Source organism: Periophthalmus magnuspinnatus, chromosome 17 (assembly GCF_009829125.3).
Source record: "Periophthalmus magnuspinnatus isolate fPerMag1 chromosome 17, fPerMag1.2.pri, whole genome shotgun sequence".
In the NCBI taxonomy this organism is placed as follows: Eukaryota; Metazoa; Chordata; class Actinopteri; order Gobiiformes; family Gobiidae; genus Periophthalmus; species Periophthalmus magnuspinnatus.
In genome coordinates this window covers 31056041-31070784 of record NC_047142.1, presented here as the reverse complement: position 1 = coordinate 31070784, position 14744 = coordinate 31056041, and the positions used below count along the sequence as shown (strand labels likewise).

The 14744-nt window shown below is 44.8% G+C and overlaps 1 protein-coding gene across 1 annotated transcript; it reads left to right on the top strand.

Moving 5' to 3' along the window:
* Positions 1-575: 575 nt before the first annotated feature.
* LOC117384849 (uncharacterized) lies at positions 576-14375 on the top strand. Its single transcript, XM_055228270.1, has 11 exons — positions 576-767; positions 7272-7433; positions 7823-8020; positions 8704-8862; positions 10062-10142; positions 10222-10345; positions 10585-10629; positions 11272-11556; positions 12558-12773; positions 13385-14316; positions 14364-14375. The coding sequence occupies exons 1-11, from the start codon at positions 576-578 to the stop codon at positions 14373-14375; spliced, it is 2406 nt and encodes an 801-aa protein (XP_055084245.1).
* The last annotated feature ends 369 nt before the right edge of the window (positions 14376-14744 follow it).

Genomic DNA, 14744 nt, shown 5'->3' with positions numbered 1-14744 from the left:
AAGTATCTACTAACTACCACCGTAAGTACTGGTAAGTCCCGGACCGTATTTTAAAGTGTTACCAAATGTCCCACAAACCATTATTGTCAACCCTTTTTATCACGATAAACAATATTAATGTTGAGTACCCCATCCCTAGACTTTACTCTTAATCATTCCAATGCAACTCAATGTGAAAGTATTCAGAACACAGTACTCTGATTGGACCACCACCAGAATATCTCACAAAATACATTTTACTTTGGGTATTCAGTATTTTAAAACCAAGAATTAGACCCAAGACCCATTATACCTGAGAACTCACTGTAGTACAACATCCGTACTAAATATGATTGGCCTATAGAATGCTGTGATGTCATCTGAAACCAGCAATAGTAAAAAAAAATGTTTCTGGATTCAGTCCTTTTAACTAACTGTTGTAGAGACGCTCAGTTTTTACAGTGTGCCCCTCCGGACTGACTCATCCCCTGCATCACCGCCTCCTCCGGCTCCGATTGGCCGGTGTGCCCTGCCTTAGCCCCTCCCCCCTCTGCAGTGTAGCACCATCAGGGCAGAGAAAGCCGTCGACAGGAGCCATGGAGGAGCCCGCGGTGGTGCATGAGAAAGGGGGGCACGGTGGAGGTGACCATGGGGGTAAGGAGCACGCTTCCCTGGCCTCGCTTCTCAAACACTCGTGTCTGCTCTGCTGGTCTTCCTCACCCAGGGACAAGGACGAGAACGCGCTGGAGATGGACGAGAGGGTGGTCAGCAAGACAGCAGAGATCAGAGTAAGAAGACCGCAGCACCTGCCTCTGGTGTGTGCCTATGTTTGTGCATGTGTGTGTGTGTGTGAGAGAATGAAGGGGTGAGAGAAAGGGAGACGGGGCCTATGCATGTACCTATGTGTAACGGGGGAGAGGGGGGAGATCAGAGTAAGAAGACCGCATCATCTGCCCCTGGTGTGCGCGCTACTGTTTGTGCATGTGTGTGTGAATGAAAGAGCGAGAGAGCGGAGAGGGGGAGAGATAGGGCCTATGCATGTACCTATGTGTGAGGGGGAAGAAAGAGGAGGAGATGGACAGAGAGGGGAGAAAGAGAGAATCTGCATGGACCTTATGAATGTAACAGTGTATGAAAAAGAGGGGAAAGAGGGGGAGAGGGGAGCAACGGGGCCTATGCATGTACCTATGTGTGAGGGGGGAAGAGATCAGAGTGAGAAGACCGCATCATCTGGCCCTAGTGTGTGCTTCTGTTTGTGCGTGTGTGTGCGCGTGTGTGTGAATGAAGGGGAGAGAGAGAGGGAGACGGGGCCTATGCATGTGCCTATGTGGGAGGGGGGAGAGGGGGGAGACCAACGTAACAAGACTGCATCATCTGCTCCTAGTGTGTGCTACTGCATGTGCGTGTGTGTGTGAAGGGGGGAGAGAGAGGGGGTGAGGCAGAGCTTATGCATGTACCAGTATATGAAAGGGGGCAAAAGAGGGGGAGAGAAGGGGAGAGAGGGAGAAACAAGGCCTATGCATGCACCTATGTGTGAGGGGGGGAGAGAGGGGGGAGTTCAGAGTAAGAAGACTACATCATCTGCCCCTAATGTGTGCTACTGTTTGTGCGTGTGCGTGTGTGTTTGAAGGGGGGAGAAAGGGAGAGACTTTCTCTCCCTCTCTCCCCCCTTCAAACACACACACACACATGCAGTAGCACACACCAGGGGCAGATGATGCGATTCACCTACCTATGTGTGTGTGAATAAAGGGGGGATAAGAGAGGGAAAGAGAGAGGGGATGGCCTATGTGTGAGGGGGAGAGAGGGGGAGATCAGAGAAAGAAGACCGCATCATCTGGCCCTAGTGTGTGCGTGTGTGTGTGTGTGTGAGAGAGAGAGGGGGGAGAGTAGGAGAGAAAGGGAGAGAAAGGTCCTATGTGCGAATAAAGGAGGGAGAAAAGGGGGAGAGAGGAGAGAGCGGGAGAGAGCACATCTGCATGAAAGAAATAAAGGATAGATGGAGGGAGAGGGGGCGGTTCGATGTATGTGTGAATAAAGGGGGGAGAGAGGGCCTTAGCATTGGTGACGCTGCAAGATTAAACGCAATCAAATCGAAATCAAAATTTAAATGTACACAATTAGCAAATTGCAAAGGTGCCATGACATGCTCCACAAACGACAAACCCTCCTGTCTTATTCTGTATGAAAACTGCTAACCCTGTACTTTAGATCTGCACACACATGTTCAGAATGTAAGTCTTAACAATCTTATTTCTTTATGTCAATTATTGAAACATAAATCACAAATCTAATCTGAAAAATTGCAAATATAGATGTTATTTTCCCCAAATTGTGCAGGCCTAATTGGCGAGTATTGTTGACATTGTGGGGACTAAAATCTATACACACACAAAAAGGTTAAAGGTCAAGGTTTGGGTTAAGATTGGGGTTAGGTTAGGATTAAGTTAAGGTTAGGGTTTAAGTTTAGGTTAAGGTTAAGTTAAAGTTATGGCTTAAGTTAGGGGTTAAGTTAAGGGTTTAGGTTAAGGTTAAGTTAAGGTTATGGTTTAAGTTAAGGTTAGGGTTTAGGTTAAGGTTATGGTTTAAGTTAGGGTTTAGGTTAGGGTTAAGTTAAGGTTAGGGTTAAGTTAGGGTTTGGATTTAGGTTATAGTTTAGGGTTAAGTTAATACTATAGACTATAGTTAAGGTTAAGATCATGAATGCAAGTCCATGTAATGCCCTCACAAAGCTTGGAAATTCAAAGAAAGGGGGAGACAGAGGAGAAGAGGGGGAGGCAGATGCGTAGACTTGTGTGTATGTGTGAGGGAAGGGGGATACTACATTTCCCATCATCCTTTGCAGTGTGATAAATGCCTGCGTGCTCCAGTCATGTGTGAAAGCACTGTGGCATGGACATTAAATGGTGCTCGTGCAGTTTTCCTCCCCCAAAGTCTTCCATCTGCTCCACATGTTTCACTGACAGAGGATTGGCTGTAAACCTCTCCATTAAAAACACCCAAGCTCATCACTGACCATTTCAAACGATTGGACCTCGATTTGATTAATTGCACAGTCCTATAGTTGCATGTTGCTTGTTTGCACCATTGTGGGGCCATCTCTCAACTGTATTTCCCATCATCCTTTTCTTAAAGAGTTCCATGCATGCTCTATTTGCGTGTGAAAAGGCTGCACAGTAAATCGTAACAATATTGATAGAAAAGTTTAAAAGTATCTCAATATTGCCATAATCAGTACTACTACCGCAACAACATAAAGTTCTCCATTTTACAGATTTTTAAGTAAAATGTGAAACAAAGGAGATTTCATGCATTTACTTATTGTTATTAAAGAGGAGGTATTGATGGGATATTAACTGCTAACACATAACATATTTAGATCATGTTACATTTTATTGTTTTAAAAATGCTGTATTTGCCCAAAAAAAACCTTTTGTTTTTGATGCTTTGAGTCTCCTTCCCCTTGATCTCCATGCTAAGTCACACTCCGTTCAGAGCGCTATCACAGCACAATCATTGTGCATCCTGCTAATGAAACTACAGCACATTGCATCAGGTTTGTGAAGTTGTAGTGTTTTGTATCTTGCGTTTGTATATTTATGGAGAATTGTCGTGTTGGAGCATGGGTGATGTAGGCTTGTCGGTGGAGCATTGTGTCTTAGAGCTAACAGTAAGGAGGGTTCGAACATGACCTAGGAGATAATAATACAAAGCTTAGTTACAGGGCCCAGGGCCCCTATTTCTCTCTGTTCTAATGTTGTTTCCTCATCACAAACAGACCTGGAGTTTGTGTTGTTTCATTCACACATGTTTAACACACAAACCCTGCATATTTAGGCAGAAAACACTCACACTCACCTTGTCATGTCATGTGGTAATACAGGAAGTGCTCCATTGTGTTTTTAAGCTCCATATATCTTCACTAGAATCATTTGAATGATTCCAGCCCTGGAATTCCAAATCTCCAATGAAATAAAAGTAAAAGGAGCCGTTAACATGAAAAGTACCTCTATACGACATCACAAGGTGGATCCTAGCATTTTGAGATTTGGAGATGAAGACAGGATCAGGATTACTCAAACATGTGTGAATGAAACAAAACACAACTCCAGGTATGTTTTTGAGGAGGGAACAACATTATAACATGGCTTAAAGCTCACAAGAGTCAATTTTGTGTAATATAGGACCTTTAATGAATATTGTATACTGTATTCTTATATATTTTGTGCAACGATAGTGAGAAATGGTGTCAGTTTATATTACATTATCATTGGTGCAACCTCTGAACTCCATTTCCCATGATTCTCTGCTATGATATTTTGCAGTGTGGCATGTAATTACATATAGATCTGTAGTCTCCTCCTGTATGTGCATTGCAGCTCATCATGCAGGGCCATCTCTGAACTACATCTCCCATGATCCTTTGCGGTGATGTAGGACATTTTATGGCTACAGTAAAAGGCTTGCGTGCAGCTTATCACTCAGGAAGATCTCTGGACTTCATTTCCTCTCATCCTTTGGATTGTTCTCAGACAGATTGTGGTGTGCCCCTCTCAGATGGATCAGAGTCAGTATTTTGTATCATTCTCTGGTATTTTCAACACAAATCTCCAAAAGTCAAAGTGTTCCCAAGTGTTTCCCTGATCAATTTTAGTAGTGACATGGTCCATTCTCCCACTGTATTTACCAAAACACACCACAACATCTGGGAGGACACCTGACACACCACAACATCTACAGATTAACTAGAGACATTTGACCAGCGTCCATCTCAGTCTAAATCTACAGGGACATGAGCGGATGGGAGGGCATCTGACACACAAGGATACAGGAGCGTGGGAGGGCATCTGACTCACAAGGATACAGGAGCGTGGGAGGGCATCTGACTCACAAGGATACAGGAGCATGGGAGGGCATCTGACTGGGAGGGCATCTGACTCACAAGGATACAGGAGCGTGGGAGGGCATCTGACTCACAAGGTTACAGGAGCATGGGAGGGCATCTGACATACAGGAATACAGGAGGATCAGAGGGCATCTGACTCACAAGGATACAGGAGCGTGGGAGGGCATCTGACTCACAAGGATACAGGAGCATGGGAGGGCATCTGACTCACAAGGATACAGGAGCATGGGAGGGCATCTGACTCACAAGGATACGGGAGCATGGGAGGGCATCTGACATACAGGAATACAGGAGGATCGGAGGGCATCTGACACAAGGATTTATATTGTGGATGACTGACAGGGAAGCAGAATCACTCTAGGCAAAAATCACATGACATGACTATAAATGGAATGTGTCAATTTCCCATCATCCCTTGTTATGCATTAGCAAACACGATCAAATGCACTAAAATAGTCTGAAAAAATACAAAAGTGACTTAGACAACACATTTTCAGGAGCTTGTGATCAAAACAAGCATCCATGGTCTTTCAAACTTAGCTTTTCAACAAAAAGTGAAAGTGACTGACGGCTAATCCTAGCTAGCTTGTGACTGTAATGCTAATGTGAGAGGGACTTGTTTAACAGCACAAAATCAGATCACCTGTTATAGTTCCAGCTTCAATTCTCTATGGTCAGATTATGTTAAAACAAAGCTCAGAATTAAACCTAACTTGAGTAACAGAGCTTCAGACAGAGTAGAGCCTAAAGTTAGCGTCACATCCCCATGAAATGTTGACAGCAGCCTCAAAATATCACTAGCACTATCGTTATTAATTATCTTAGACTATATTTAACTTTCAATATAAATTTGAGCAGCTATTCATTGAAGAAAAAATCACTTTGTTCAGACGAAGGATGAGTCTAAATTTGGCTCAGACGTGAGATGGGTCAGACTCAGACTCTGGTCTATTTTTGAATGCCCTTTTCATCTCTCCACTGCAGTAACAAAGAACTGGCTTCAACTCAATCCATCAGCTAAAGTTTCTTATATCTCCTTTTATTAACTCACTTATTGATTTTTGGTAAATCTGTCATTGAAGACTAGATTAATTCAGTCTACTCAAAGAACTATACGTTACTTTACGTACCCAAAGTGAAAGAATGTCAAAGTCATTTATTTGACTTGGTGTAGTCCCTTTCTAGCTCTGGTCTGGTTCTGGTGTCGTCCTAGTCTAGTCCTGGTGTCATCCTAGTGTCATCCTGGTTTAGTCCTGATCTAGTTCTGATGTGGTTTGGGTTTGGTCCTGGTTTAGTCCTCATTTATTCCTGATGTAGTCCTGGTTTAGTCCTGGTGTAGTCTTTGTGTCGTCCTGGTTTAGTCCTGATCCAGTCCTGGTGTTGTTCAGATTTAGTCCTGGTGTTGCCTTGGTTTAGTCCTTTTGTAGTCCCAATTATTAGTCCACAGTTCCCTGAGGAGGCTTACAGTTTTTCTGCTGTGGTGGAGGAGGGGAGAGAGAGTATTTATGAGAAATCTACTTTAAACACAGGAAGCAGGGTTTGATGGGTTACCGGTGACAGACAGGAGTTACATCTGAGGCTGGAGACTTCATTTCTTTTTGATATCTGTGCATGGCTTGTTGCATGTTCCCTCTCCATGACAGTTAACAATGTCATACTCTAACCTCAAACTGCCCCTGGCCTGCTAAAGGCGCACTGCGGAACGTTTCTGGTGTAAGGTCTATTTAGCATTCATTTCCCTCCTCCCACACGGCAATTCTCCATAAATATATAAAAGCATGATACAGAACAATACACTACAACTTCACAAACCTGATGCGATGTGCAGTAGTTTCATTAGTGGGATGCACTGGACTGAACTGGAGAAGAGCAAAGGGAGGGGGGACTCAGCATCAAAAACTAAAGTGAATCTATGTTAATAAGTTGTTTTTGGAGTATATAGCATTTTCAAACAATGAATGATCAAGATATGTTATGTGTTAGCAGTTAATACCCCAAGTAAAATGCCCCTCTTTAAAATATTTTTGGAAAACTACCTATTATAGTGCCACCTGCTTATCTCCTTCTAGTACTGTAGTCATGGCAATAAAAGGAAAAGATTCAATACTCAATTCAACACAAAATAATTGTAAATTTATTTGGTCTTATACTAGTTCTAATATAGATCTAAAACTATTCAGGAAAGGTCCAAATCTGTCTTATTTATATGATCTTATCTTCAGTATCGATTAGTATCAGAGCGTGGATTTTCTGACAACCCCTACCATGGAGAAGGATAGGTTTAATGCCATGTCACTGTGGAACATTTTTGGCAATGCAGTGACATCTCCATGCAGTGCACCTTTAAATGAAACTGTAGCCTAACGTGTGTGCGTTTGTTCCACAGGAGCTGGAGACCGCGGTTGCCGTGGAGAACCTGGAGCTGAAAGAGCAGCAGTCAGACAGACAGGAGCTGGAGGAGACTCTGGAGAAGCTCGAAAAACATAAAGAAAAACTCATCCAACAGATCAAGGCAACGAGACAACTCTGCTACGAGGAGAGCCAGCAGGTAAGAGCCAACAAGTGAGAGCCAACAAGTGAAAGCCAGCAGGTGAGAGCCAACAGGGAAGAGCCAGCAGATAGACTCAGCAGGTAAGAGAAGAGATTTGTCATGTGGGAGCAGGGGTGACATAGACTTGTGGGCTGAGCATTGGACAGAATCTTACAGCTAACCATAAGCCTGGGAGAGATCACTAGATTGCTCAAACATGCATGGGTGACATCTAAAACCTCTTCAGGCATGTTTTTTGATGAGGGAACGTTCTATCATGGTAGAAAGCTCAAAAAAATGTTTTTGCATAATATCCCCTTTTTAAGAGTTGTTCAGCTCATATCTAAAAGCCTTTAGTGGGTTACTTTTTCACTGACATCAAAACTGTGTTTGTGTTTGTATTTCAGATCCTATCGCTGCAGGCGGAGGAGGCGGTAAAGGAGAGCCAGGTGGAGGAGTATGAGAAGGAGCTGGCCCGAGCACGATGGAGGCTCCGCAAGCTCCGCGAGGAGGTGAAGCAAGCCAAAAGAAAAGTCCAGGAGGCTGGGGAGAGAGACATGCCCCTGCAAGACTCTATACGCCAGTCCTACGAGGAGATCCTGCAGGTATCACAGGACCTTTAGGCCTGGTTTAGACCTGGTTTAGATCTGGTTTAGACTTGGTTTAGTCCTAGGTAGACCTTGTTCAGTCCTGGTTTAGACCAGTCTCATGAGAGGAGGTGAAGCCAAGAGAAGAGAAATCCTGCACCATAGGGTTTAGACCTGGTTTATTTCTGGTTTAGTCCCAGTGTAGACCTGGTCCAAAGACCTGGTGTAGTCCTGGGTTAGACCAGAGTAAGAAACGGTGTAGTTCTGGTTCAGTCCTGGTTCAGTCCTTGTTTAGGCCTGAACCAGGCCTAAATTTGGAAAGATGAGGGGCAGTGGCCATGTTTGGTTTGCTTTGCTGTAAAGCCCTCCCCCTGCTGCCCTGCCATTGGTCATTCCTGGCAAGCGCATTCAAAGCTTGAGGATAGATTTTCTGGAGTTTGTAAATTCATGTCATTACACAAGGAAACAACCAGTCCTGGATTAAGATAAGAAACTATTGACAATCCCAACTGGGACAAAGATTTGTCTTGGACACTTCCATCTCACTGCACACTGGTATGTAATGTAAGTCCTGGTTCAGTCCTGGTTAACTTCTGGTTTAGTCCTGATTTAGTCCTGTTTCAGTCCTGGTTTAACCTCGGTCTAGTCCTGGTCTAGTCCTGGTCTAGTCCTGGTTCAGACCTGGTTCCTCTCTGTTTCAGGAGGAGAACACCCTGTGCTCCCTCTCTGGCTCTGCGGTCACTCCTCAGTCTCAGATGGAGGGTTCTTCATCTCCGGGTGACACCACAGAGGACGAGCCAATCCCTGTGCGACCCTGGGGTCGGAGCCAGAGCCTGCCCGCCTACGCCGACCTCATCATGGTACTGTGTCAGATTCCCTCCCATCCTCCTGTATCCTTGTGTGTCAGATGCCCTCCCATCCTGGTTTAGTCCTGCTTCAGTTCTGGTTCAGTCCAGGTTTAGTCCTAGTTTAACCCTGGTTCAGACCTGGTTTTGTCCTGATTTTGTACTTGATTAGTCCTTTCACATTTAGTCCTTGTATTGTCCTCCTACATCTCTGTGTGTCAGATGCCATCCCATACCGGTTTGGACCTGGTTTGGACCTGGTTTGGACCTGGTTTGGACCTGGTTTGGACCTGGTTTGGACCTGGTTTGGACCTGGTTTGGACCTGGTTTAGCCCTGTTTCAGTCCTGTCTTCTATCCTCCTAAACCCCTATGTCAAATGCACTCCCATGCTCCTCTGTCCCTGTGTGTCAGATGCCCTCCCTCCTCCCTGTGAGACTATTTGAAGCAGTGTTTTGCATTAGTCCAGAATCAATACCTCTTTAGTGAATACATTTACACTGCACTGTTTTATAATTTAGCAGCAGACGTCAGCTTTTATGTGGCCCCTGAGAGCAGCTCACTTTAGCCTGATCATTTACACCATGCTTTCTGATCTAATCCTTCAAAAAGCCTAAAATTAGGGCTAAAATAAGTTTTCAAAAGCACTGTCTAGCTGGTAATGCTTTCACTCTTTGACAAAATGTTGACTCTGAAAAACTTAAAGAGGGGGTGTTTTACTTCTATGGGATATTAATTGCTAACACATCACAATGTTTCCTTCTGTTGTTTTGAAAATGCTTTATTCACTGAAATCAACATATTAACACGTTTTATAAGTTGCACTTTTGTTTTTGACGCTCTGAGTCTCCCCTTGCTCTCTACGCTAAGTCATTCCCCGTTCAGAGAGCTATCACAACACAATCAGCATGCATCCCATTAATGAAACTACTACACTTTTCATTACACTGAATAAAGTAGAAAAAGTTGTGTCCTTCCTCTGAGCGGGCTTGCATCTCCCCAAGACTCTATTTGGCCTGGAACAGGGCCTTCTTGTGCTTGTTTTCATGGAAATGTTGTTGAGTCTGGCATAAAACTTACCTATCTTTATGGAGAATATTGAAGTATATTTTACATTTTCTGTTTGCATGGAATCATATGGGTTACATGCCATACTACATACTGTCCCTTTAATAAAATCTCTTATACTAAATCTTATTTTCTTCTTTTCCAAAAGGGGGCAAATGACCCAGCCTTCTGCCATAACCTGGCTGACACCAGAGAGGAGGTGGACGACAGCGGCTCCAGCTCTCCAAAGGTTTGACCTGTTTAAGTAAAAGATTTTTATGAACAAACAAACATGCTCAGAAATATAAACCCTTTGTTTTGTATCACAGATGGACCGCTCGGACATGGAGGACTCTCTGGAAGAGCCTGAGGTGGAGAAGCCCCAGATACAGGGCACCGTGAGCGGGTTGGACTTCTACCAGGCCGACCCCTTTGCCCACTGTCAGGGAGGCCGTGAGTATCTGCTAAAGCTCTTGCATTTGTGTCTGATTTAGGTATTATATCTTTATAATCATTTATACTTGTACTTTTCTTTTACTCGTACTTATGATCCCTCTAACACCGCCTCTGGTGTTAATCCAGGATTCATAGAACTGTAGTTACATATGGAACTTTTTTTTTATAGACTTGGAAATCTTAAAAATGCATTTATTTTTTTGTAGACTTAAATCTTTTTTATTTGATATTTGCAGATGACCTCTTCAATGAAGACCTATTTCCCAAAACAGACTCCTCTGGTGAGAAAACTACGTTCTTTTACATGAGCTACTTAAAAGAATTCGAATCCCACTCCTGAATCCCACTGTGTTCATGGGTAAAGCACTTCATACAGGCTGTGTATGAATGAGTACCTATCTCTCCTCCATCAATGTTTATAGATGGAGTTTACAGCAGTAGTTTAAAGGTGTAGTTTATAGATGATACAGAGTTGCTCAGTAAAGATCCACACTACTAGTGCTCTCCAGAGACCATTCATCTCACAGACAGAGGAGGTGTTAACATCGACCCAGACGCTGCAGTGGTTTGAGACTGAACAGAGGGAAGGCTCCAGTCTGTGCTTCTCTGAGAGGACGAGGTATTGAGTTATTGATCTGAAAGAAGCTGAAACAAGGGACTTTAATTACACTGGAAATAACCAGAGGAGCAGAGCCAGAGGAGCAGAGCCAGAGGAGCAGAGCCAGAGGAGCAGATCCAGAGGAGCAGAGCCAGAGGAGCAGAGCCAGAGGAGCAGAGCCAGAGGAGCAGAGCCAGAGGAGCAGAGCCAGAGGAGCAGAGCCAGAGGAGCAGAGCCAGAGGAGCAGAGCCACAGTGCATCTGACACAAAGGGATATGGGAGAATGGGATTGCATCTAACACACATGCATTTCTCTTGTTTACAGATGGTTTCACTTCAGACCCCTTCAAAGGCAGTGACCCGTTTGGTGCTGACGTATTATTTCCTGAGAGTTCTCATCATGTGGTCCTGGGGCAGGAGCCAGGTCTGGATTCGGGTCCAGATCCTGGTCTGGACCTGGGACCGGACCATGGGGCGGAGGAGGCGGACCGAAGCCTGTCCTGTGCAGAGAACAAGGCCTCCACCGGGACCCAGTGTTTCGAGTCTGAATTTCCCGATGAAGACAGCGACATCGAGATCAGCTACAGCAGAGAGGACCTAGAGATGGCAGGTGAGGGGGCAACTTTATTCTGGTAAAAAAAAATGGAAATATGTGCTGCCTCCAGTGGCCACTGCAGTTTTTCGTAGTTGGTGACATCCTCCAGACCCTCCTCCCCCCTCACTCTCCCCTTTAGTCCTCCAGGTACTGTCCAGTTTAGCCGCTCTGTTTGAAATGTGGTTGTGGTTTAGGTGTTTAGTCCCACTTTAAATAAAGGGATTATTTTTCAGCTGTGATTAATCAATATCAATCAATCCATTTTTTTTAGCAAATGTCTGATCCAAGATAAGAAGAGGTCAAATGTATTGTTCCTGTAGTTCAGTTCCAATCCCAGTCACTATAATGGCATTTTGAGATATAGAGATTAAAAACATTTGATCCAAGAATGCAATATTTACAGTATTTTAGAGTTATTTTTAAAGCCTATGAATAAATATATTTGGTGTACTGTCGCTGAGTTTCTAGCACTCTCATCTCACAAGAGGGGTGTTACTACTGAACAGTGACTACCCCATCACCCTAAAACGTGCACAACAGGTCAAATTCTCCAGCTAAGGTTGACCTGACCAAGACTAGCTCATGATGTGGGGCCCTGCTCCTGACAAGTTACTCCAGTGGCACTGAAGGATGGGTCAAATGTAGAGGACAAATTTCCCCATGATGATTAGAAAATATATTTTTTTATGATTTTGATCTTCACTATTATTTGACATTTAAACATTTTATGATGGGACGTAATCTTAAATTTGATGGCTCTTTGATTTTCAGTGGCAGTTATGTCCCATGTCCGTTGCTATTCACGAGTTTCAGGAAAACAAGTCCTTTTTGATTAGATGCTTTTAATGAGCACCTCTCCTCATTCAAAAGATATAATATTTTGAAAAAAGTCACTGAAGTGCTACGGTGACAGAGGGGCTTTGTCACAGCTTGAAACGCACAAATAGTTGAAGAATTAGTTGGATTCATGGTGTAACACTCTGTAACACTAATATTTGTGATGGCGCCCCCCTCAGGTCAGACCGAGGAGGACCAGGCCGGGTTCAGACCCATCCAAAGCTCTTCCGAGGAGTTGGGTCCAGTCCCGATCCGAGGCTGGAGGTCTCAGGGCCAGTACTCCGGAGAGTCCGACCCAAACGGATACGAGCTGGATCTGGGGAATATCTCTCCTCCGTCCGACATCGAGGAGCTCAGCCTGGGCTCGGTGACTGGAGTCGGAGAGGACACACTGGGTAAAAGAACGTTTCATTTATATCTGCCATTTTCAAGCCATTCATCAAGATTCAGGCTAATCTCCTCCTTCAGGGCAGGATTAATCCAACTCAAGGCACGATACATTTCTGCACACATATTTAAAAAAGCCGCTGTTGAGCAGTCTTTCTATTGTCATTAATTTTGTTATAGCAAATTTCATGATTCAAATTTTAGGTCACATTGCTCTTCTCTACAACCAGCTTTTTTACTGCATTAATGCAACTAAAAGCAGGTGTCAACAAGTCAGATCATGTTCCTGAGATTTCTAAATATGCAACACACTCTAGTGATCGATATTGGTTTAAAAAGATCAGAAAGCACATTATGGCCCACTAGGCCTTTCATAATAATTACTATATCAACTTATCATTCAATAAATACGTTAGTGGAGAGAATTTTGTTATTTTGTTTGTAATACGATAAGATTTGAGCTGTAGAAGGTTGAATAAATGTGTAAAAAATAGTTTCCTGGGATTGTCCTGCTTTATTTTTATACCATCACAGGCATAAAGCAGTTTTCAGTATCAGTTTCACTATAATTATCATGACAGGCCAATGCCCTTCTTTTAATCTAACTTTTATTTTCCAGGGACCACCACTACAGCCCCGGCACCGATCACCTCCCAACCCCAAAGAACCAGTTCCGAGGTCGGGCTTAAGTCGGACCCCCACAGCCCCGTGACTCCAGCCAAGGACTCCCAAGAATTCTTCCAGCAATCGGAACTCAAAGAACTCAGCTTTGACATGAACTACGAACCGTCCAGTCTACAGTCCTCCTATGACCCCTACGGTTTTAAACTGTCCCCGGAGCACTCCAGCCACACCCTGCTGGACCCTGACGAAGCTCCCAGCCCCAGCACCTCCGAACCGGACTTAGCCTACGACCCCGAGCCGCTCGCGTCACCCCCGACCTTCGATCCCTTTGCCTCCCACGCCTGCGACCCCTACGGTTTCAAACTCAGCCCCGAGGAGATAAACCAGGAAGTCATCGATTTCACAGCAAGTCCAGCTAACGAGGAGAGTCACGTTAACTTTGAGAATAAGGAGCAGGTAGATTTGAATTTTAGCAACCAGGAAGTAGTAGAACCATCGGTGTTTGAAGATGAGCTATTGGTGGATTACGAGAACCAGGAAGTGCTTGAACCAGTGAGCATGAACAATGTGAAAGATGGAACAGATACAGTAGAGGAGGTGAACCAAGAACTGCTGGTGGATTTTGCACCAGAAAATCAAGAGGTTTTGGATGTCTTCTTCACCAACGAGCAAGTAGTCGAGTATGAAAATCAGGAAGTGCTAGAACCGTGCAGCCCTGCCTTACCTGATCCGCGCTTTGATGACACACTGATGACAGCAAACCAGGAAGTGCCAGATTTGGAGCAGAGCAACAACCAAGTACTAATTGATTTTAGCAGCGCGGAGAACCAGGAAGTAGTGAGCGGCGGCCATGACAACCACATGTTCCACAACCAGGAAGTGCCCGACATGGATCTGGGCGGGAACCAGGAAGTGCTGTGCAAAGAGGCAAACAATAATCACGAGGGAACAGTGCTGTGCCACTCCAGTAACAGCTCGGACAGTGACCTGGAGCACATGGGAGTTCAAGCCAGAGGAGGGGGGACAGAGTTGGGACACAAGGGGAGTCCCGGGCTGTCGGAGGGGGGACTCAGGAAGGGTCCCGGGCAGTCGGAGGGGGGACTCAGGGGGGGTCCCGGGCTGTTGGAGGGGGACCTGGGTGAAGTCTTCAGGCAGGGGGGGTACGTGGGATGCCCGGATGTAGCCGATGACCTGGAGCCTCTGGAGAGAAGACCCGCCCCAGTGTCAGCACCAGTCCGACCAGTGAGACCAGTGAGACCACCACGGCCATCGCTCAGGGTGAGGCACCACAACATTTTATATTTAATAGAGATGGGGGCAGCTAAAATGAATTTTGTTCAATTGCAGGTCTCTGT